The sequence below is a fragment of the Stenella coeruleoalba genome (genome assembly GCF_951394435.1).
Source record: "Stenella coeruleoalba genome assembly, chromosome: X".
NCBI classification, from domain to species: domain Eukaryota; kingdom Metazoa; phylum Chordata; class Mammalia; order Artiodactyla; family Delphinidae; genus Stenella; species Stenella coeruleoalba.
Genome location: NC_137152.1, coordinates 100,858,247 through 100,884,231, shown reverse-complemented (window position 1 = coordinate 100,884,231; position 25,985 = coordinate 100,858,247). Strand labels below are relative to the sequence as shown.

General features: G+C 40.9%; 1 protein-coding gene across 4 annotated transcripts in view; it reads left to right on the top strand.

Moving 5' to 3' along the window:
- TENM1 (teneurin transmembrane protein 1) overlaps positions 1-25,985 on the top strand; it is a 619,648-nt gene that overhangs the window by 521,285 nt on the left and 72,378 nt on the right. For all 4 annotated transcript variants that reach the window (XM_079909820.1, XM_079909818.1, XM_079909817.1 and 1 more), the window contains one exon: positions 20,009-20,163. In XM_079909820.1, the coding sequence (XP_079765946.1) occupies positions 20,009-20,163 (155 nt within the window). The remainder of the gene's footprint in view (positions 1-20,008; positions 20,164-25,985) is intronic.

Genomic DNA, 25,985 nt, shown 5'->3' with positions numbered 1-25,985 from the left:
GGATGCAAATTCCAGATCCACCACTCATTAAATGTGTGACCTTGTGTAAGTCACCTAACTTCCCTGAGCTTCAGCTTCCTCATCTATGAAGTTAGAATAAGAGTAATAGTGCCTACATGAGAGTGTTTGGTAATGCAGGTGAAGTGCATTGTAAAGCACGGTGCCCAGCCTGTGGGGTGTACACATTAAGTGTTACCTGCCATTATGATCAGGCTTGCTGTTTGGTTGTTAATACTAATGCTGCTTATAATAGTGACCCAAGCGTGGAACAAGTTACTTTTAAAGGAGGCAAGTTCCAAATTGTCCAAGGAGACTTGGTCATTTCTGGGGTAGAATGGTGCCACAAAAGAAGCAGGAGTCAAGGTAGGGTGGGATTCGAGTATTACATGTGATTTGATTAGCTGATCCCTCCCGACCTTGAGATGCAGTAATTCTAGTGCTGGGTCTTTCCAACGTGTTGTATTTTGAGGAGCCCCCCCACCAAGACCCATGTAACCAAAATAATTCCCTTAGCAGCCTACCATTAAATTCATTCCATGAGGGTTTTCTTCAGATGTGAACTTCAGTGTTGAATGCAGGATAATGCCTAGGAGAGCAACACATTAATTCCTCATTAAAACACTTTATGGGGGCTTTAAGGACATGGAGCACAGGATGGATGTGTTTGGAGAGATGAGATCACTGGAGGGGGACAAGCCAAGGTGGCAACTACTCCAGGTAGCATGAGGAAGGGCAGTGCTAGGTATCGGGCAGAAGGGCAGCAAAGTGGAGAGAGATGGGAGAATGACCATGATATACTTCTCTGCAGTATTGTCTAGAATGAAACTTCAACCCCTACAAATCAGGACAGACAGAACGGGATTATGATTCTTCCTCTTTTTATTTGAGATCACTAGCCCCCAAAACTTTCCTTATCACAGCTCGTCAGTGTCACATCACCTCAGCTGATTAAAAAAAGAACCCCCTCTCCATCAAACAAAAATGACAGGGATCACACACTAACAGACTGCAAATCACTAAAATCATATTTTGAGTGGTGTATTATGGTAACCTATAAATAACTAATTGCGTAAAATTGCTTTAGTAGTTTCTAGATGGCAGCTTTAATTAAAAGCACCAGAGACATTTAGAAGTTTAGAAATGGATGGCATGTAATTTGCCCTTTTACCAACCATAAAATGGTAATTAAGGAATTTGATTCACTTCTTCCTATTAAAAGTTTTATGAGAATAGCAAGTTCCTTCTAAATACAGTTTCTCTTCAGCAGAAGGTAGTACGTTTGCTCTATCAGTCTTCTCCAGCAGGGTAAGATGTTTTAATGTACAAATTCTTCAGAAGTTAATTAGGAAATTTCTTTCAATGCAAAATGTTTGTTTTTAAGGTTCTAAAACATGAAACTGTATTAGAGCTAAAGCTTTGATCATGGCCCCATATTGCTCCACCATCAGTATAAGATGGCCCAGTAATTTCAAGTTTACCAAATGCATGGAGCTGACTGTAAAATCAAAGAAATGAGGAAGTCATTTCCTGGTGAGTCTAGCATGCTTTGCTGATTCTTGAAGGAATCTGAAATCTACCGTGGGTTGACTTCCCAGGGAACCAAGAATATTCGCTCCACAACAGAGGAGTCATCAGAAGATGTTTTTAGCTTCATTGATCCTCCAGCCATACTGGATGAATTAGTAGAGTGTAAAACTCAAACAACATGCAGCAAACCTAGATAACTAAGGAAATCCATTATTTTAACATCATCACAGGCTAAAACACAGCTGGAAATGGAGTCAGGAAGCCCATTTTTATTTTATAATTGATCAATTAATTGCGTTTTTTGGCCATTTCAGACCAAGGATTAGAGATGGCACAACAGAGGGTATTTAGACCAGCATTCTGAAGGTACTAATGACTTAAGTTATATGCACATAAGACAACTGCTAAGTTTTTTTTTTTAAGTCAAGCAGATTCTCAAGTGAACTGAATCTAACTAAGCAACAAACTAGCAGTAAAGGAGAGGCTGTTTGAAATGTCACCTCTTCATTCCCTCTTTCAGGGACTCCCCTGGCTAACTCTGAGCCCCCTCCCTGCAGCCCTCAGCCTGTCTTCCCGAGATAGAAATCCAGCCTTTCCCTTCCCTCTCCCCTAGTCAGAGCTGTGTGGGCATACAGTGGTGTATGCTACAGGGAGACTGGACAGTGCGAAGAATATTTTATCCTGATGTTGTTTACAATTTCCAGTGAATGGGGATAGTAAACACAGTCCTGTTATTCATCAGTTTTATTATTGTTTTTAATTTTCCTATCAAAAATGCACTCCCCTCATTGTCTGCACCCAGAACAGACCATTCCCATAGCCCCCAAACCTGCAGGTATAAGGAAAATACTCACAAAATAATACTCAGTGGAAAGTTCAGGATACAAAACTATGTACTGTATACTGCTACATCTGTAAGGCGGCAGGGGTGGTATATATGTACAGAGAAAAAAAATTGAGAGGAAGTTTATCTAAATGTTAGCAATGGGACTTTCCTGGCGGTCCAGTGGTTAAGACTCCACGCTTCCAATACAGGGGGCGTGGGTTCAATCCCTGGTCGGGGAACTAAGAGCCAACATGCTGTGCGGCATGGCCAAAAAATTTTTTAAATAAAATAAAATAAAGAAAGTAAATGTTAGCGATGATAATTGCTTCATGAGGAATTTTGAGTGATTTGCCTTTGTTCTCTTTAATTTTCTGAGCATTTGTTATTTTTATAATGCAACAAAAGACAAAGCATATTATTTTAAAACACACACATTCTGTCCTGTCCTATGACCGACCTCTGAGGACCCAGGTCTCTTTGCTTTCATAAATGACAGCTTTCCAGAGAGGGTCTCATAGTACTGATGGTTGCCAGTGGGTTGCTCTCATCTGAGCATGTTACTGGAGACCTGCTGGAGGGGCTATACCATCAGCCAAGGAAAAAAGCTCAGTGGAAGACCTTGAAGGCATCCTGGCAGGCCCGTAGTAAAAGACATTTTAATTATATTTATTATTTTTTAAGAAAGAGAAATATAAAGAATACAAATTAAAATGGCCTATAATCTCACCATCTAGATAAGCCCTGTTGATATTGAAAGATAAAAATATGGAAGTAATATATGTCTGTGGTTTGGAAGTTGGAACTCTGTAGAAAAGCACAGAAAGAAAATTCTAGGCTTCTTTACCACAAACACACACACCCCAGTCCCTCTCTCTAAGGTAACCAGTGTTAACAGTTTCTTGCGATTCCTTTGAGACCTCTATATGTATTTTTCTCTTACATAAAAGGAATCATATCATATACATTACTCCTCACCCTCCTTCTTTCATTTGATTATATTTCTTGAAGATCTTTCCATAAAAGCATGTATATATCTGCCTCTGTTTTTAAGAGATGTATGATATTACAACATATGGACATACCATAATTTATTAAGTAATTTGCTTCTTTTTTTTTTTTTTTTTTTAGTAATTTGCTTCTTGATTGATGTTGTTTTTTTTTTTTTTTTTAAATCCTTTATCACTGTAGCACTGCATTGAACAACCTAATTCACGTGTTTTGAAACACTTTTGTGAGTATATACACCGGATTAATTTTCGGCAGTAGTAGATATTACCAAATTGCCCTCCTAAAAGATTGAACACATTTACACCAATAGCGTGTAAGGATGCCCATTTTGCCATACCCTCAGCCACACTATCATTAAACCTCTTAATATATGCCCATCTGATCAGTGGAAAATGGTATCTCATAGCTTGTAGCTTTAATTTGAATTCCTTTAATTTTAGGTGAAGAGGAGTGTCATTTCATATCTGTTGTGACCATGTGTATTTCTTTTCCAGTAAACTCACTTTCATATCCTCTGCCAAATTTTCTACTGAGCCGTTGATCTTTCTCTTTTGAAAATTAAGAAAAGCATCCTTTTGTCTCTCCTATGTGTTGCAAATATTTTCCAAGTTTGTCATTTCTTTTAACAGTGTAGAAGTTTTCTATCTTTATTTGGTCAGATTTAGCAATATATGCAATATATGTCCTTAAGATCTCTAAAGTTTGTGTCCTTCTAGAAAAGCCTTCCTGTAGTAAAGGTACTTTTAAGGCAAGTGGGCAGGCCTCTCAATGACCTTTAAATCGTACTCTTTGTATTTCCCATTTGGGCCCCGTGAAATCTGGAAAACTTAGGAAGTGTTTAGAGTAGTTAAAACCAGAGACTTTGGAATCAGGCAGGTAAGAATGAGTTCGAATTTATTACTAACATCTCTGAGCCACTGTTTTCTCATCTGTAAGATGGAGACAGTGCTCCTACCTTCCTTGTAGGGTTATAGAGGATAAAATGACACAATATGGGTTAAGCCAGTACCTGGCACAGATGAAGTACTAAATAAAGTATGATGATAAGGAGGATAAGTAAATAATTTTTTTTGTTGTTTTGTTTTTTTGTTGTTGTTTTTTGCGGTACGCGGGCCTCACTGTTGTGACCTCTCCCGTTGCGGAGCACAGGCTCCGGACGCGCAGGCTCAGCGGCCATGGCGCATGGGCCCAGCCGCTCCGCGGCATGTGGGATCTTCCCAGACCGGGGCACGAACCCGTGTCCCCTGCATCGGCAGGCGGACTCTCAACCACTGCGCCACCAGGGAAGCCCAATAATTTTTTAAACTAATATTAACTGGATTGTTTTCAAGACTAGTAGTAAACATTTTGTTTTCAAAATTGTTTTACTGTATTCAAATTCTCTTCTGTCAAACTTTGTTGATTGTATATACACAGCCCTACTTTAATTCTCTTTGCCTGCAAAATACATTGTCCAACTAAAAGGAAAACTTGCAACTATGTTTTTAAAATACTTGGAGAGAGGTACTGAAGGGAGCTTGGCTGAAGAAAAATGTATGGAAAGTCACAAGTACACATGTGTATAAGGAGATGTGCTACGCTGTCATTACAGTATAAAAAATGGAAACAACCTAATAATCTGTCAATCGGGTTTGGTCAAATGATGGAATATTATACAACAGTAAAAATGAATTAACTAGATGCCCGTGTAAAAACATTAAGTCACAAAACATAAGGTTGCACGAATGAAAGAGAAAATTACAAAAGAATATATATGATGTGATATCATTAGCATATTTTTGTGGTAAAATATACAAAACAAAATTTACCATTTTAACTTTTTTTTTTTGGCTGTACCTTGCGGCTTTCGGAGTCTTAGTTCCCCAACCAGAGATTGAACCCAGGCCCCGGCAGTGAAAGCGTGGAGTCCTAACCACTGGAGCGGGGAATTCCCCCGTTTTAACGATTTTTAAGTGTACGATTCTGAGACATGAAGTACATTCACATTGTTGTGCAACCATCACCACCATCCATCTCCTACATAAATTTCTGAAGCATAAAAACATACTGTATATTATTTTTTGACATATACATATGTAGCAAATGTATAAAAACATGCAAGGGGATCACACTAACTGCAGACTAGTGCTTACCTCTGAGGAGGGAAGGGAAAAGGGAACAGAGATAAAGACATGGGTTTTGGCTGTATTCATAATATTTTCTCTTTTTTTTAAGAGCTATATGAAACAAATGTTAACACCTATTAAATTAGGGTGGTAGATGCATGGCAGTGTGTAATGATTTTCTGAGTTGTCGACCATTTGAAATCTTTCATAATTTAAAAAAAATGTTAAGTCAGAAATAGGGTTTAGAAAACAACTTGCAAATTTATACCTGAAAATTCCATTTTAAAAAGTGTTTGTTTTAAATAAGGCTTTCAGTCATACAGAGACAGTGTTCAAAATATTTAACAACCTTTAAAGCACAGGAACCAACATATCAGAACACACACCAGCTTTGGCCCTGGAGTAGGGTCTTCAGGGACCCCTACAGTGGCCAGTATTAATCCCTTATTTTCTGAACTGATTGGATGTGAGTGAGGCTCTTCCATTAGCTGCAGAGCTCACCAACACATCTAGTGTGTGTCCATATGTGGAGTTCCCTAAATGGCTGACACTGAACTTCCTTAATATTAAAGAGCCTTGATATAATGAGTCAGCTTTATCATTGACCAAAGAAAGTCACTGTTCCCTTGCGAGTGAGTCCTGGGCCATTTAAAGTTTCTCTCTGAGGAATCAAAGGCTTAATAACTGAAATGTGAGGCTGTCTTTAAGCCCCAAATATCAAAGCCTAGCCAGGAAGCTGCAGTGTTTTTTGCTCTGTTTTTCTTCCAGTTTCATTTACTAGCTATTCCATTTGGTCTTTCAAAAGGCTTGTTAGACTGTATAAGAGGTTTTTGGGGAAAGGAAGGTGGGTAGGTGCCCCATTTTACCAGTATTTGCTCAGGAAAGAAAGCTGATTACAGCAGTAATTTCCCTTAGAAGGCAGGAATCATTCCTCATTGTGGAAGGCGTCTCTAACCCAAGGAAACTGAAGCCATGGTAATGGATTGATAGGTCTGCTTTGTCCTCCTCCCCACTACCACCCCCCAGTCAAAAACCCATCAGAATGCCTTCTGCCAAGACTATCTACTTTGGTTTCTATAATCTTTTCTCTGTGTTCTCTTGAACAAAGTAAAACCAGAACTGTAGGCAGTCAACTGCCCCAGCCCTACCTTAGGGCTTGAGGTCCCTCAAAAGGTGCCTCCCACTTTTCCCAGAGTGGTGAAACTGGGGGCATCTCTGGGGAGAGCGGTCTGAAGAAGGGCTACTTTTACATCTTCTGATTTTAGCCTGTTAGGCTTGAAATTTTTGAAAACCCAGAGATCAGCACTTAGCGCCCTCAAAACCTTTCTTTATGTGGTTGTGTGTGTGTGGGGGGGGGGGGTGTGTGTTCATTTTTGTTTGTTTGTTTGGGTTTTTTTAGTTATGCTGGGCACTATTTTATTTCCCAAGTATATCTGGTCTAGTTTTAACAGCATGTCTTTATTCAAATAATCTATTTGAATGTTTAAAAAAAAATTAGTCAATTAATACATGACCAAAACCACTGCCTTCTGAATTGGCCCTAAATTGATATCTTCCTGGTTCCTGGAAATGCTGAATATATTTTGAGCAGTTGAATTAAGGAACCATTGCAGCTGCAAAATGTTATCTAGCAGTATCTGTAAATGCCTGTTTCCTTTTGTTTTACCTTCTTTATTAGACTTGCTGGCTCTTATTAATTTGGGTTTTTCTAATTGCTCAAATTGTTCTCTTTCTAATATAGAGCTTAGTCATTTATTATTCTATAAAGCACTTCTGTATGGCAGGAACTATGCTAAATGCTGTCGTCACACACTGCAACCATCTCTTGTTACAACAAAGATCTCCTGGTTATCAAGCAGGTGTCCAGAGGTGCCATCATCTTAACTAATACTTTCAACATATTTAACTAGTGTCAATGAGACACTAGTGTCAATGACCCACTATACTATTTATAAGACTCCCACTGGTTTTAGCTACTCTGTCAGACCCATGTCATGCTCCTGGTATATCTTAGTAGAAAAAGAACCATGTTCACTGACCTTCAGTGTTTTGTTGAGCTTTTCAAGCAGCAGACAATCTGGTCTGCATTGGGAAATTTGGAAATTATAAGTGCAGTAAAAAGGCTTGATCCCTGCCTGTGAGTGAAATATGATCTGGTTAGGCAATGAAGGGAGACATCGTCAGAGGAAACAGTAATCAGCATTAGGTTGTGTGATATAAACCATAAGCACTCGAGGGGCTCAGAGAATGGAGAGCTGGTTGGGATTTGGAGAAAAGGGGAGAGGAAAATGAGCAGAAGGGGGAAGATGTGGAAGAAAGGAAAGGAATCTGAAAAAGGACTGGACACGTGGGTAAAGAAAAACTGGGAACTAGATTCTAACCTCTCTTCCTGGTAGGTTAAGTGAATTCATAAAGGAATGAGATCAAAGAACAAGGCAAAGAAGTAAGGGTAGGGCAGTGGAGAACAAAGAGGCCACCTAAGTGGGAAGTGAATGACTCAGCTCCTCCTACGAAGGCTGGGGTGGTCTTGAAATGGGTTGGTTAAAATGACCCTATCTCAGTATGTAAAATGCATTCTTGAGTCTAGTCAAAAAGCCTCACACTCTTAGTTACAGGCCACGCTTTAGATTTGCAGCTTAATGATGTATACCTGATGTGATCCTCATTCCCAGCCACTTATATCGGTGGAATAACACATCTCTTCTAAGAGGCTCAGATTTCTACCATCAGACAAGATTGATGAAATTGTTTGATATACTCGACAAGGAAGTACCTCCATCAAGATATCTGCAAGTCTTTGAGTTAGTTTATATATTATAATTATTGAGGCTAGACTTTGCACTGTGTCTTAAAAGATGAGTAGGATCTGGATACTAGGAGAGGGAGAGGGGATTCCGGGCACAGGAGTAGTGCAGGCAAATATGTAGTGATAACCAGGGAAAGAGAAAGATGTGTTTCAGAGACAGTGAATAGACCAGTTTGACTGGAAAAGTAACACAGGACCCCTGTACAGACTGCTCGTCACCATCAGCATGGAGGAGACGCTGACAGAATTGCACAGAGGGTTCCTGCCATCTAAGTCAAGCTGTGCTGAAGCAGGTCATCATGTAACAGGTAATCCACAGCAAGATGCCAGAAACCTAACAGTTAATCAAAGACAGAAATATTAACACCATTTGTGTTAACCTTTCAAAACAATTTCACAGACTATTCTGTTCCGATGTGATTTTATTTGGTCTTTACAGTAATCCACTGACATGGGCATCTCAGCTTTTCTTCTCGCAATTAGACAAAGGCAAAACCCCAAGGACTGGGAGATTATGTAAATTTTTGAAAGTCACAGTCAGCCTCACAACAGGATCTCCTCATAGCTTCTACCCTGATGTGCTACTCTCATAGCTCTCCTGAACATGTCTGGGTAATTGAACTTAGAGGGAAAAAGGTGGGGAAATGGCCTTGGAAACCCCAGTCTCAATCAAGACAAGGCCAGAGGTGTCACCAGCCCCCTTTGAACAGCAAATCCCAGTTTTTTTCAATACCTTTCAGTGTAACCTTCTTCTGCACTCAGATTGTCAAACCTGTAGGTCAGAGCGTGGAAAAGAAAAAGTCAAAGAGTTGTTTGTCTCATTGGACAACTGCTTTGCTTAATTTTTTTCTTTTACTCAACTGTCATATTTGTGTTTGTTGTTGTTGTTCTAATAATATATTTTTGATTAAGCCCAAACTGGTCCTCCTAAGTGTCTCTTTAAACCTCATTTCAAATGTTCGAAAATTGTATTCACAGAGTGTTCATCACCCTGCCTTTCTGGCTTCCTGAACTTCTCTTCTAGTGTTAGCTTCATTAGTCAAGATGTACGGCTGTTGGAAGAATTTTAAATGGGCCTTCCGCGTTGTCTTTGAATAGATACTACATGCAAATAACTTTCCTGCAGAAATTTTCATTCTTCTTGAGTTAGCCCACTATTGTGAATAGTAAGCACTGTCAGGCTTAATTCCTCATATCCTCCTTTTATTGAGTATTCAGGCCAAGGTATTCTACTTAGTTTGCTTTTTTATCAGAACCTTTTGGTCGTTCACATATCTTGAAAGAGACTCATTTTCCCCCAGAGTGTAACAACTGCAATTAGTTTTTTGCTGGTTCATGGGCAATAAATGAACTTTCCCTCTTCAAGCTAATTGTTCGCGTAAGGTTCTTGTGAGGTGGTTTGTTTCCTTAGGATGACAAAGGCATTTCTTCAAAATGTATCTGAGTAGTGTCCCAGATACAGTTGCTTGATAATTGAAGAATTTTTTAAGGGGGGGGATATAAAATATTCAGATCGTGTCCAATAAACCTCATTTATCTTAGCCCAAATGTACTGAGTCCCCTTAAATCTCAACCTATAGGCATCTTTTGAGCAAGAATTCTAGCATAAAAATAAAACATGAGGTATGCATTTCAACTTGAACTAGAACTGTCTATTTAACCCAATCGCTTACACACACACACACACACACACACACACACACACACACAGACCTCTATAAAGCAAGGAAAAATAACTCATACCATCCCTAGTGTTTGGTGTCACTGTTAAATGTTGAGACACCAGCACCACCCCCAGCCCAGGGTCTCCCTGAGCCAGTTGCACAGCATGGAGCTTCATTTATTTGATTCTCTGGATGAAAACTTTAGCTATCTTATAAAAGCTTGAAGGCTTCTACACCAGTAGTTCAGTAGTGCAGTATTTCCCCTAAGCTAACAAAATTGTTTTCAACCTCTGCCTTGTCTCTGTGGTGAATCTAACATAGGGCACTGTGCCACTGACCCGTGTTATGGACTTAAAGCTTCGACTATGTCTGTCCAACATAGAAGAGCCTAAAATGTTGAAGCAGAGCCTATGTGGAAATCTTTGTCTATGGTTCTAAGGCTTAGAAAAGTCACTTTCAGAAAGAATTACAGCAATGACTGAGCAATTAGGACACCACTTAGCACCACTGTAAGACTTCATCCTCTTCAAAGGGCTCTTATTTCATTGGCCCTTGTGAGCTTCACACTGTTTTAACCCTGTGCAGTAGGTAGGGTGTGGGTTAGGAAATCAAGACAAGTTCTACAGCTAATCTGTAAGAGAGGTCATCCTGAAGCCCAGATCCCCTGATGTGACCCTGGAGCCAGTGTTCTCTCTGCTTTCCCTTATGTGGTCCAGAGTGAAGCAAATTAAGGTGAAATCTTGAGATATTGCTGTTTCCTTAGAACTCCTAACATTAGAGTACGGTTGGAAGAGGTCATAAGATCATAACACAAAGTTGTGTTGATAGAGCAAAGTGGATTTGCAGGGAACCTGAGCTATTCAGTGTAGCTATCTACATGGATCAAATTCAGTTGCAGTTAAATTGATCCATGGTCCTTATGCTATTTTCTCCGAGTGGTCGATTCCCCTTTTTCCCATATTCTCATCATCACTAATTGATAGGGGGCTGTACTCCTCTTAAAGGTCTTTGGAGAAAGAGATTACCATTGCCTCCTTTCTAAACTCATTTTTAGAGAAATTCATATGCAGATCTTGACATCGTGGCATGCTTTATTTGATTCAAGATAGATGTGCTTCATTATAGATGCGTGGCAGTTAAGCCTGTAATTCAACAAGGTTTATTGAACATTTGTGCCCGGCTCTACTGGATTTGTTGAGATGTAAAACTAAAGCATAAAATCCAGTTCTTGCCCTCAAGGAGCTTTTTGCCTAGACAGAGCATGACTGGATAATTCACATTTGAAAAAAAAAAAAGAAGCTTCTTTAGGTTAGAAAACAGAGAGACCAGAAAGTGGAGTTTATGGAGAAGGCTTCCTGGAAAAGAAACATCTCATAAAAACCTTAGAAGATAAACAGGATTTGAATTGGTGGTTGGTGAATGTAATAGTGAGGCCAAGCTAACAACTATATATTACACACAGACACACACACACACACAATCTCAATGGCTTAACAAAATAGTCGTTTATTTCTTGCTCACATCACAGTGCAGTAAAAGGTTGCCTGTGGGATAGGAGAAATCCCTGCTCCTAGCAGTGACTCAGGAGCCAGGCTCCTTCCATCTAGTGGCTTGTCAATCTCTTAGGCCTTGGAGTCCTCCAGTGGGTACTCTGCATCCAGCCAGCCTAGAGGGAGGGGGGGCTCCATAAAGGAGCTCAACAGAGGTTTTGTTAGGGACCAGGCCTAGAAGTAGCATATATCACTTCTTCCCACACCTAACTGTAGTGGAGGCTGGGAAATGTAATCTAGCTGTATTCTCAGAAAGAAAAACAGACAGGATGACCTGAATACATAGCATTGTCTCCGCCGTACTAAAGGGGGAGAGCTTCCTGAAGGAAGGATGAGGAAGAGAAGGGGGACAGAGCAAGAGCAAAGTCAAGTTCAGCTTGAACACCTACTTTTCTGGTTTGATTTGACTAAATTTGATGAACTTGTCATAAATTCTGAGCTTTGATCTTGGTGGGAACAAAAGAAGCTGCATGCTTAGCAAGTATTGTGTCACTAGCCATCCAGGGATTTCATTTTCCCGTGACGGAGAATTGGAACTAGATTTGATTATCTTTGGTTTCTCAGAGCTTATAAACCAAGACATAACTTCTTTTTAACTGGACTTTATTTTTTAGAGCAGTCTTAGGTTCACAGAAAAATTAAGCAGAATCTTTATACGCTGAAACTACTCTGTCTGATACTCTAAAGGTGGAAACATGCTATTACACATTTGTCCAAACTCAGTGTCCAACACCAAGAGTGAACCCTAATGTAAACTATGGTCTTTGGGTGATAATGATGTGTCGGTGTGGGTTCATTAATTGTAACAAACATACCAGTCTGGTGCAGGACATTGATAGTGGGAGAGGTATGCATGTGGAGGCAGGCGGTTTATGGGAAATCTCTGTTATCAGGACATAACTTTTAACGGCAGTACTAGTTATTAGATTTATTCTAAGTTCATGGATCTTGTCTGCTCACAGCAGCCTCTTCACTGACGATATATTCCTCTTGATTGTTCTCTAGCAAGCATCATAAATTGGCAACTCAGGGAATAAATCTGGTTCAAAATATAATTCATTTGTCCCACTCTGTGTCTTTATTAAAAAAAAAAAAAGATTGAGTGCATTTAGGTGGGACATGCATTATTTAGTTAACCTTCGTTTCCCCTAGAACTTGTATAATGTAACACCTGACCTAACTCACAGACTAATGCTACCTGCCTGTCCCCTGATGACATATGAGTTTGTGACCCTTGTTTCTGGGGTCTCCTTTTTATTTAGTAGATCATAAATAATAGTCAAGTTACCAAAGTCCCTATCACATGGAAACTCTGGGTGCTTTCCTAAAACTCACCAGCTCTGTAGGAATGAAGCTGCAGAATATCTTTGAAGAATAATTCTGAAAAGGTCCAGGAGCTCTACAGGAATATAAGAATTCTTACAATTTCAGGGGAGGGATCATGGATCACTTTGACCATCTAACAAAAGCAATGGACCATCTCCTCATGACGATACACATACACGAAACTTTTTGCAGATAATTTCATGGAGTTTCTGGACCCTCAGAAACCATTCTGTACACCACTCCTGTGGTAAAGTGATTGATAGCCCCACTTAGGCTACATGGGATAGGGATCAAAAGAATGGACATTGAAAGTCAGACGAACATGAGCTAAATCTAGCATTGGCAACCTGGAGTTAGTCATTTGACCTCTGAACCTCTATTTCCTCTTCTAAAAAATGACACTAATAATACCTACTTCACAGGGCTACTGTGAGGATTAAAAAGAGAAAATGTATGTAAAGAGTCCACAGGGCTTCCCTGGTGGCACAGTGGTTGAGAGTCTGCCTGCCGATGTAGGGGACACAGGTTCGTGCCCTGGTCCGGGAAGATCCCACATGCCGCGGAGCGGCCGGGCCCGTGAGCCATGGCCGCTGAGCCTGCGCTCCGCAACGGGAGAGGGCACAACAGTGAGAGGCCCGCGTACCGCAAAAAAAAAAAAAAAAAAAAAGAGTCCAGCACAGTGCCTGGAATATCTTAGTATTCTCAGCAAATGAAAATGGTTATTATTTAGTGATAATAGTCAGCCTTAATGGGTTTTTTGTGGTGCTTACCTGGGTTTCACACTGGGCTCATCAGAAATTCAACATAGTCCTTCAGATTTCTGCTTACGTGTGATTTATAATCTGAGAAAACACTAGTGACCTTCATTTCCCCAGCCCATCCCCCAAGGCTGCTCCCATGGTACCGTGGACTTGCCCCAAACTAGTGTTTATCTCAAGGCACTGTAATTGCCTGGTTATTTCTCCGTCTCCCCCACTGGTTTCTGAGCTTCTCAAGAGCAGTGCCATATCTGTTTTATAGTCTGCAGTAGTCCCAGTGCCTAGCACAGTGCCTGACATATAATAGGTTCAAAATAAATCCTGAATAAATTAATAAGTGAGGACAAAAACAACTTTCCCAGTAAACTTTTAGGAAAATAGTGCTGGTGGAGGTGGGAGAGCTCTTCATTCACTGTTCCTTGCCTGGGGGGCTAAAGCTTTGAGAGAATCAGAAGGAGCGAAAGTGAAGACAAGTGGCCTTACCTGCCTTTCTCTCAATCACAATTCTTGGTTTAACTAGCCCACGAATCTCTCATTCCTCGTGATGTCTCTGAGTGCCTTCTGAGTCTTGAAAGGAAGGACATATTAGTCTGAATGCTTATCATTTTTAATTTGTATTTAAATTCTTTGGAAATTGACCTTTACTGTTAGAATATAGTGTAACTTTTTTTTAATTAAAGAGGTCATCTGATTAAATAACTCACACTATTCACTTGTCCTGTAATGTTACGGTAGGTTTATTAGAGTGTCATATTTGAGAACTCCTGTTCTCATTGTTAACCACACAGTGAAATCATCTCAGCTGGTCATTAAGCTCTGCTTCCTTCCAACCCTAGTAACACACAGATATTTGTAATCCCTCCAAATTCTAGAAGCTCCATTTGGTGTCTACCTAGCAAGATAACAGGCTTATTGTACAGAAGTAACTTGGCCCTTTCTGATTTTTGGTAGGTAGTTGTAAGTGGACAGTAGTTAGATCAGTTGGGGAATGGACTTTTCTGCCTAGTGGAGAATTTCCATATAGACCACACATATGATACCAATTTTCAGAGAATTGAAATGCACAGAAACAAAGCAAAAAATTTAAACTCTTTGACTTAAAGGGCACTTTATGATCAACTGGCTAATGTCAGCTACACAATTCAGCACACTCAGTATTGGAGATTGAGCTGATGCCATATTGCACTTAAGACATTCCCTGAAAGTTTATTTTAACCATTTACCTCTGTCTCATAAAATTAAAGAGCAGATTGTGGCAGGAAAAAAAAAAAAAAAAGCAGTATTTCAGTTTTGTGGTTGCTAGGGCTGTAGATGGAGAGAATTTTATGACTACTTTCCAAAGCTTATATTCTGAAAGAAGGTTCATTTTTAATACAGAAATAATAAAAATGTAGGTGGCCTCAACAGCTGTAATTTTTATAAATTAAATACAGAGATGCCTTCTGCCAACATTTGAAACTGGCATTCTGCACAGCCAAAAACTCTGATCTTCTCTGTTATCTAATTTGGGATTTTAGCTACTATTTCCAGGCTGTTAACCTCCACATCTGGACTCTCAGTGATACCACATCAGGTTGCCCCTGCTGCTTCAGTATCGATCAGCAGCATCCTCTTCCCCAACAGGTGATAAATTTATTAGTAACTATCCAGGCTGCCCCAGCTTTAGGCAATTGTCTTCTTAAGAATTATAGTATTTATTCATTAGAGGATAATAAGACAAGGGTAGAAGTCAAATACTTTCGCCCGTTAATTTGCAGCTGTTTCATACAGAGCTATGCTTCACAGAGAAAAGAGCCTGCAGTTCAGATATTATATAATGTCCCCTACTTTGCATAAGACACTGCGAATAATTTTTTGTTTTACAAGATGCACTTTATTTATGAGCAGTTTCCTCCATAGAAAGAGCTTGTTAGGGCTTAATGCTGATGAATGGAGACAGTACCATTCACACTTCCAGGTTATGGTCTGTCAGTGCTTTCATTATATGCACTAATTTACAAGGATTTATTTATTTTCTCACAAATGTAAAAATGTGCTCCAAGCTAAACATGCTGTCTGGGCATCTGAGGGAAGTGTATTCCTTGGTGGTTCGTCCCACCCCTATCCCACCCACCCCGCATCACTGCCTAACCTTGTGGTAATCGCACAGAGCTATATATTTTTTGCTTGCTCTAAAAATGAATACTGGTTAAAATTTTAAACCCTGGAAGTGAGTCTTTTCAATGCAGTTTAATTCCTTTCTCATTCAAAGACTGTGCCTTCCATTGTGTTTTAAGTGCTAATGAAAACCCTGTCAAGTAAGCACATCAAGGGACGTGACCCTTGGAACAAATTATGCCCACAGCATTGGGTAACAAATTTTGGAAATCTGGGTACAACTATATCAAAATATGAACGTCTTATTGAATCTGTAAGATCTTGCTAGCCCCAGATGGCTTTATGTGCTCTGAAATCACTCACGTCCCCATCTCTGAAGACTAAAATTTAAAATAGACTGGGCATGTGCTACCTCCTCCCACTCAGTCTAACAAACAGTAATAGATCATACTGCGTCATCAACATCCCCGGGCTATACCGATACTCATTATGGGAGATGACCACACCCCCTCCCGCTCCCCAGCCAAATAATAGCAGAAATAATTCTCTTTTTCTTACCCGTGATTTCCAGTTTGGTTTTCAACCTCAGTGAAAATTAAATACCCTTTAAACCTCACCAGCAAAGAGTTTGTAAAACTAGTTGTTTGGGGAATTTGTCTGTGTGTTGGTTGTTTGGTTGGTTCACTGGTTGGGGTAGGAAAATGAGAGGAAATGAAAATATGTACATAGAAAATATGCCTAGATGCATAAATAAAGCACCTATCACACAGTCCCTCAAAGCCCTTTCTACTATTTCTTTTTCAACTCCGAACATCAGTATAACCCAATTAAATTTAATTAAAGAATCTCAAAAATTGGAGTATTTTGGAATTTGGACCGCGATAAAAGAAATTGCTACACAAATATATGAAAGGAGAATATCCTACAAACTGTCAGCCAAATGAGCCCCGAAGGCCAACAGCGAGGATTTAATAAGCCTCATCTGTGGAGTTCAGCTGACAGGAACAGAGAGAGAGCAGTTCAGTGTTTAGAAGTTCACGAAAATTAAAAGTGGGAAAACCATGAAAGTCCAAGATTATCCTCCCCAGCTCAGGCCAAGCTCCACCCTCTGGCGGGGGTGAGGAGTGTAGTAGTCAAGGAACAGAATGGTCCTCCCTGATGTCAGCATAAAGATGTATGTTTCTGTACTGCTAGTTTCTGGAGGAATACATTTGTCTTTACCTTTTGGGAATCTGTTTCAATTTTCAGGGATTTGATTCTCTAAGTTTATCATCTCCCAGTTAGAGCAGCACCTTCACAGTATCCTCTTAGTCTTGCTTTCCATGTACCTGAATTCTTCGTCCTTTAGTGCGCACAGAACTTGGCACAGTGCCATTCAGTATGCGTTTGGTAGATAATTCATGATTTTATACACTTCAAGCCTGTCTGCTCTTAGCCTTTCTCTCTCCAGATTTGAGTCTTGATCTTTCAGTTCATCCCCTTATGACAGCCAGATTTCCAAGTTCACATTCAGTGATATTGAATACAGAGGTCATAGAAGGTGACCCCAAATCATAGGCCTGCCACACACCAGACCAAATTCTAGGCATTTAAGAAATTGATTTCGCCAAAACACAAAGAAAAATAGAAAGCAGAAATACCCCTTGATTCATCTTCAGTCCAGATATTCTGGAGATGAAAGAAATGTTCCTATGCCATCATCCTTTGACCTGCCGTGGTCTTGAAAGTCTTTTTAAAAACCTTCTTTAAGGTCTTTATGCCACCCAGAATAATAAAGGGACTTACTGACATGGAATTGCCCTTGTTTGGACACGCTGGTTTCCTTGGAGAACTCACCAAAACGTAGATGACTTTAGAGGCATTCAGGGAAAGTTAAGATGAATCTGGGGCTTCCCTGGTGGTACAGTGGTTGAGAATCCGCCTGCCAATGCAGGGGACAAGGGTTCGAACCCTGGTCCCAGAAGATCCCATATGCCGCGGAGCAACTAAGCCAGTGCGCCACAACTACTGAGCCTGTGCTCTAGAGCTGGCGAGCCACAACTACTGAGCCCGCGTGCTGCAACTACTGAAGCTGGCGCACCTAGAACCTGTGCTCTGCAACAAGAGAAGCCACCGCAATGAGAAGCCCACGCACCACAACAAAGACCCAATGCAGCCAAAAATAAATAAAATAAATAAATTTATTTTTAAAAAATGAATCTGTAACTTTCATAGATGTTAAGGATTAATACTTCATGAGGAACATCAGGATTAATCAAAGTACATCATAAAGTCGAGCCTTAATATTAACCTCCTGCCAATGAACTAACTCATCTAAAGGCAGTTTATTAAGTTGGGTTTATAAACTGTCTTTAGATGAGTTCACTCTTTGCCAGGAAAATTATTGTGCGTGTGTGTGTGTGTGTGGGTGCACGCATGAGCACTAAGAGGACATGCTGGTTATCACAGATCTTCCTAACTTTAACATACATTGTGAGTTTCACAAGGTCTGAATAAAGGAGAACTAGGAAAAGACTAAATTGTAAACTAATTTTAAAGTAATGCCATGTGGTTATTTTCAAAGTAGCAAGGGAAGCAGGAGTTGAACCATATGTTCTTTATCAGTGTCTGACACTTTTTAAATGCATTATTTCATCAGATACTTACTACAACCTAGGCATAGAATAACCAACTCATCCTAGTTTGTCCAGGACTGTCGCCGGTTTAAAACTGAACCCTGCCTCAGTCCCATGCAAGCCAGGACAGTTGGTCACTTTAGCCAAGTAAAGCAATAAAAGGTATTCTGAGACCAATTTCCAGCATGGGGAGAACCACCAACAACACCACCAAGCAATTCTACACCAGTTGAGTGTCCTACGATTTCACTTAATTCTGACGCGATCTACCCGTAAATAGTATCAGATCCCACAGGTTAAGGGGTGAGTCCTGCAAGACTGCCTTCCCCCAACACCACTTCACATGCCAATCACAAGTCCAGGTTGTCACCTGTGTTTCGGACAGAACTGCTGTAGATAGGAGGTTCCAACAACTCCCTTCTTGGGTTCCATTATTTTGGTAGAGCAGCTCAGCTAACTCAGAGAAACAGTTTACTCACTAGATAACTGGTTTATTATAAAAAGGATGTAACTCAGGAAGAGCCAGATGGAAGAGATGCATGGGGCAAGGTATGGGGAAAAGGAGAGGAAGCTTCCAGGCCCTCTCCAGGTGCACCATTCTCCCCAAATCGCCCTGTGTTCACCAACATGGAAGCTCTCCAAAGCCTGTCCTTCTGGGTTTTCAGTGGAGGCCTCATAATCATAATTGATTAAATCATTGGCCATTGGCCTTTGAACTCAATCTCCAGCCCAGGTCAGGAGGTGGGACTGAAAGTTCCAATCCTCTAATCACCAGGTTGGTTCTCCTGGCAACCAGCCTATTCTTTCGGCCAAAGTGCAGCCAAAGTCACCTCATTAACATAACAAAAGTCCCCTTTATCTCTCTCACCACAGGCCATCCCAAGAGTTTTAGGAGCTCTGTGTTAGAAAAGGGAACGGAGACCAAAATTCTTTATTATAAATCACAATATCACAGGCAGATAATCTTTTCCATATTTTACCAAAGAGGAGGCTGAATGACTCAAAGTCACACATCAGTTGTAAGTGGTGCATTCAGTATTAGAACCCCAGCCTTCTAACCGCGTTTATATATTTTCCAAGAAACAAGACTGTAATTAGCACAGTGTGTAAAACTACTGTGAGAATTTTATTGACTTGTATTTTTTCTAGAAGCTTAACCATTCCTTTTGTGACACCATAATTTTGCTCTCCAGCTGCCCTCTTAACAGATAATACAGAGAAAAAACTCAGTCCAGTTTATCAGAATTATTACAGACTCTGTTAACTGAGAGTGAATTGATGAAAATAATTTTAATGCTTTCCAAGTCAGTTATTTCTAATGCAACTATGAAAACAAGCAGCGGCCTGTGCATCTGCACTCTAAAAGAAATGTAACATACACTGCCTCCCCTGTCTTTTCCCATTTGTCTTAGAGGATTTTTTTTTTTTTTTTCCTGTTTGTGGGAGTAAGCAAGTATCCAGGGGGTGGAAATGTAAAACTGGACAACAAAATTGTTAGACTGGCTTTCTCTCCACATACTACATTTTGTCGTTTCTTCTCAATACACAGAGGAGTGAATGTGTGTCCAAACAAACCTCTCCCGTTACTGTTCTGTCTGTGCTGAGCAAAATTGAATCCATATGTCTTTAAAATGCCTTTTCATTTCTATGGCTTCTTTCAAAATACTGATCTTGGCGCAAATGTGGCCCTCTAGACTACTAATGCTCAATTGCTCTTCCCCAACAGGCATCACAGTTGATAGGCATGGATTCATTTACTTTGTGGATGGGACTATGATTCGGAGAATTGATGAGAATGGTGTGATCACAACTGTAATCGGCTCAAACGGTCTGACTTCCACACAGCCACTGAGCTGTGACTCGGGAATGGACATCACTCAGGTAGGCACCAATGGTTTTCAAGCGCTATCACCATTTGGCATCATGGAAACGGATAACAATTTTCTCATACAGAAATTAGGTAGAAAGGAAGCCTGGTGTATCCATTATAACACCAGATAGCAGAAGTTTCTCTTTATGTAAGTTACTTTTTTCCTCCTCAGAAAAACTCAGTTGAGAGAAAAGAGTAAACTAGGATGGGAGTACCACTGGGTGGAATGTTGGCGTGAACATTAAAGTCTCTCAAATTTGAATCAATTAGAGGGTAAGGCCAATTTCACTTATTGACCATGGTCCAAGATATGTAATTTTATTATTTTTGAATAATACAATAACTCACATTTGGAAAAGTACTGACTACTAAAGTCTGGAAATCTTTTTTAATGAATATATGAGCATGACTTATCATTCATGTCTATGTAAATAGCTATTTCTAGGGCGGTTTTTTGTGGGGTTTTTTTTTTTTGAAGTAAAAGCAACATTCCCTCTGAGATCTATTTTACATGTATTTAGGAGAGCCTTTTGCCAATGAGAATAAAAGGGAAAATTCAGTGTAGTTCCCGTCTGAGTTCAAAATTCTGATTTTACCAGAATTATGCAAAATCAGGATTAGACATGTAGAGATTACAGAGCATAGAGCACAGTCCCAGCACCTTGTGGATGAGTTTCTTAGTTTGCAGACACAAGCAGTTGGTATGTTCAGTGAGGCAAACAGACTAGACAGTCGTCAAACGGACTTTCAAACTAACATTCCATGAATCTATGACTCTGATGAAGTAGATGATTTATCTTTTCAAATGAATCACAGTAGAAGTTGAGAGTTTTAGAATTGGTTAGTGTATCAGAGAGGATGGTTTTGACTGCAAGTAGTAAGACACTTAACTAAAAGTGATTTGAACAATAAGGTTTCATTAATTCACATAGTGAGATGACCAGAAGTAGGCAAAGATGCCGGCAGATTTCCTTCTTGTGTCACATTGGCCAGAAGTGAGTCACTGGCAAAGGGGAAATGGGATCTCCAAAATGGATTCAGACCCTCTGGAACTGGGTCAACCTCCCTGAGCAGACTGCTACCTAATTCTAGAACCCAAATCAGGGTTCTGTTAGCAAGGAATGAAGGATTACTCTTCAGTAGGCAACCAGCAATATTCTCCACGGTTAGGATGCCCCTGCCTCACCCCAGAACCTCAGAAAATAGTCAAATAGAGTCAACTACAAAAATAAAATCGGAATTGGAAGGCCTGGAAAACTGACAAAATGAATGAACACTCTTTAAGAGAGATAAGAGTGGGTCAGGCTATCAAGTCCTAGAGCAGCCTAATTTTCCACGATGCAAAGTCCTGCGGGAGGCAAGCAAAAGGAGCATTATTTATGGCGGTGAGGAAGGGCGTGAATGTGTTTATATGGAGGAGGGGGACGAAAGAGAGAAGATGCGCGTATATGATTCACTTGTGGGAATAGTTTTAAAGTAGAACACTTAGTATTGCAGTCAGTCAGCTCTAAACAATTTGTGTTTCGGTGTGGAAAGTTATGCTGAAAAGAGAATTCTTTGTCTAAATAGAGCAAACATAGGATCTTCATCACCGTGAGAAGGGTCCTTTTTCACACGACACCTCGTAAGCCATAACTGCCGCCGTAAAAGCTACCTCATCCCTTTCAGGTTGGCATGCAGAGTGCAGCCCACTGAACAGGAGACAGAGTCACAGTTTCTCTATGACATTTCATTTCAAGCCTCAGTTTCCCTGACAGTATCCCCCTTCCCTTTTCCTTAAACAACATCGGCTTGAGAAAAACAGTCATTTTGGCGGGGGAGGTGGGGAGGAGATGGAGAGTTAAGTGGGGTGGGTCAGGGTACGTGTTCGAAACCAGCAGGACAGCCTGGGAGAGAAATCAGGCTTCATGTCCAAATTATTTGGCTTCTATCTCCGCTGCTGGCCATCTCTTCGTGTTGTGTGCTTCAAGCACCCTAAAGAGTATCTGGCATTTTTCCTCTTAGGCCTGCACAGGACAATGAGTCTGGACTGATGTCTACTTCAGTGTCCAGAGTATGACCTTCCACTTTTATTAGGAGCCTGCTTCTCATGGCCCCGATCCTTCAGACTGGAACTTCTTCTGCTGGTCCAAATCCCCTTCCCTACCCCCCTTACACCTCACCTCTTCCACGGGACCCTTCCCTAATGCTTCTAATCCTCTCTGTGGTCTCATTCCCTTCCTGGAATTTAACATCACAATGTTTAATATATAATTCGCTCTCTGTTGCCAAACTATGTATCCAACGAGTTTCCCACTGTACCTTCTTTGGACATGCATAGTAAGTGCTCAGCAGGCATCGTTAACACATATACCAATATGAAAAAGACACTATATGGTACAAAGAATATGAAGGAGTTAAGTGCGGGCAATGTGGTGAAGGACCTTATAAGCGTGATGGAGTTCCAGTTTTATCCAGCGGACAATGGGGAGCCAATGAGAGCATTAAGCAAGAAAATGCATTTTTAAAATAGTCTTAAACATGGAAATCCATTTGTAAAGGAGCATTCTAGCTGTAGTATAGAGAATCAAGTGGAGGGAAACAGTATTAGAGGCAGGGAGACCACTTAAGAGGCAGTCAAAGCAATGTAGGTGTGACAGGGACAAAACATCAATAAATAAATGATTAGTCCCCTTTCAAGAAACTTCAGTGCAAATTAAATTGCTTTCCAGTTTTTTTTTTTTGGCTGTTCAGGTGATATTTCTTTGAGATACAACTCCGTGATGACCCTGACCGTGAAGCTGCCCAGCTTCATGCGGGTTACATAGGCACGCAATGATAATGGCCAAGCCTAAAGTATCAGCAGTGTGGATTAAGAAAGCGAGACAGATTAGTGAAATATTGGAGCTACAATCAAAGAACTTGCTGACTGACAATTTTGGAATTAAGGATGTATGTGTAGAGTGGTACCATTCGCTGAGATAAGAAATACAAGAAGAGGAGAAGCAGGTTTGGGTGAGGGTTGGGTGAGGGGTTTATCTGGGGGCAAACTGAGTTTGAGGTACCGTTGCATGGTCAGGTAAATACATCTGGCAGGCAATTGGATATCAAGGCCTAAAATGGAGATGAGATTTGGGATTATCAGTTTTATCCCATGGTAATGGTAAATAGGGAAGTGGGTGAGATCTCCCAGGGAGGGTACATAAGCAGAAAAAAAGAGAAGGCTTCAGACCAAACTCCAACGATAACAATATTCAAGAGAAGAATGAGGAATAGGAACCCACAAAAAGGAGAGTGAGATGAAGAGACCCGACAAGTAGGAAGAAAACCAGGAATGCATGTGGTCCGAAAACGCAAGGGAAGCAAGCTTTTCAAAAGGGAACGGTTGATATCAAATGCTGCTTAGAGGTCGCGTAAAATAAGGTGTGTTTTTGTTGTTGTTGTTGTTGTTTTTGCGGTACGCGGGCCTCTCACTGTTGTGGCCTCTCCCGTTGCGGAGCACAGGCTCCGGACGCGCAGGCTCAGCGGCCATGGCTCACGGGCCAAGCCGCTCCGCGGCATGTGGGATCTTCCCGGACCGGGGCACGAACCCGTGTCCCCCGCATCGGCAGGCGGACTCTCAACCACTGCGCCACCAGGGAAGCCCTGGCAGGCGGATTCTTAACCACTGCGCCACCAGGGAAGCCCTGTTGTTGTTTTAAGAAGCAATTTGGTTGGACAGCATTCGTGACTCTGATAAGAGTGCCTTTGGTACAGTGCAATTTAATTGGAGTTGGACTGCAGTGGTAGAGTGGGAGGTGAGGAAGTGAAGAAAGTGAAAATAGATCACTCTTTTGAGATGTTTGGCTGGGAAGGGGGAGGATCTGGCATTGAAGCAAATCAGCACCCAGGTGCGGCACAGGTGGACAAAAGCTGGAAGACACCAAAGGAAATGCTCTGGGTCAAAGTGTCTACCGGGAGGAAGCCAGCGCGTGGCACAGCTTCCCAGGTGCTCAGCCTCTACGGACAGAGTTTCCACTGTCTGTTTAGACAATGGTGGCAGATTGGGGACTTAGGTTTCCCATGACTCTGCTTAAGAACATGGGCTGTCTTGAGCTGGAAGGAAGAAAGCTGAATAGGGAGCTTCATAACACCTTCCAAGAGGAAAGCCCCAGTTGTTTATAGTAGTACTTACAGTGATCCAGCTGAGCTTACAGTGCTCAGTTTTATATTTCAGTAAATCAAAATATATTGATGGGTGAGGGTAGAGACAAATGTCTAAATGAGAGCACACAGATTCTGCTGACAGGCAGAGGCAAGAGAAAAAATAGAGGCCTGTGCTGCAGCATGAAGATTTGAATCAGACCTTATGAAGAGCTTACTGATTCTAAGACAATGTGGCAGTGTCATACATTATCCAAAGATCTTATAGAATCCCCACCTTCTGAAACTTTTAAAGCAAATGTTGGATAGCAGTAATCTATGAATGCTTGGAATGCAGGCCTCTCTGGAATCAGGAAGATGGATCAACTGTTTTCTCAAGGGCCCTTACAACATCATGAAGGTTTCTCTACAGAAATATAACCCAATTGCTAAAGTTCCTTGTTACTCTCCCTACATTTCAAAACCAAAAGGTCCTGGGCATTCTCTGCCTGTCCAGTGGTTAGGACTCAGCGCTTCCACTGCCTGGGGGGCCTGGGTTCGATCCCTGGTCGGGAAACTAAAATCCCCCCCACACACACACAAAAAGTCCCCAACATGGGAAGGCCCATTCATGCTAGCATAGTATAATACCTTTGGAAGCTGGGACGTGATGCCTTTGTTTTCTGTTCTTTTCTGAGGCAAACCTGAGCCCCTGGGAAGAATCAATCCTCAAAAGCGTGCCCTAATCCTCAACAGACTATGAATATTCTCCTTCTGTTAATTCTAATAATAACTGCTGCTACTTATTGAGAGCTTACTATGTGCCAGGAACTATGCTAAGCATCTTACTCACACTGTTCCATTTTATCTCCACGACCCAACCACCCTTGAGAGAAGAAGCCACCCTCCCCATCTAAAGAGAAGAAAACTGGTAGTCAGAAGGATTATGTATTGTGCTATGACCATAGAATTATTAAGTCATACAGCCAAGAGTTGAGCAAAAACTTTCTGACTCCCAGTGTGCAATTTTCCCACTTCTGCATTTTCAATGACAACTGGAGATGACCAAATATAATTGTATTTAGTGGGTGACAAATGTCATTTGGTTGAGGAATATGCTGTTTATTCACAGAATGTGTGTTTAGTGGCACTTAGGAAAGAGTTTAGTAAAATCTAATCATCTCAAGAAATGAAATTTGCTTTGACAATAAAATCAGCCATTTGTTCAAAATCAATATCTTTTTTTGATTTACTGAAATGTGAAACAACTCTCGGTATAAACTCTGAAGCATAACTTCCCATTGTCAGCACTGCTATAAACAACCAGGCCTTTCACTTCAGGAGATGAGGTGATTATGAAGAGATTGGGCTCTTTATTTCCGTTGCTGCTTTTGAATCATCTTGCTCTGGTAACTCACTTCCATCTTGTGCCTGACTAGAATGGAATTGGGAGTTAGACCAAGTCTCTTGGTGTGCTACCAAATTTGAGAGCTGATTTACTCCTTGGGGCCAGCCCAGTGCTCTCCCCAAAATCAGCCCAATAGCAGATACACGAGCACCATGGACCTCTTGTATGCAGATAATCCTGTTCACCCACTGTCCATAATGTGCACACTTGGAGTATCCAGTACATAACCAGTCCTCCGTATATGTTTGTTGGACCATCTTTATACTACAAAGTGCTTCCCCAAAGCACTCATTTGTCCGATGGGCCTAACAAGTGGAAGGAGGC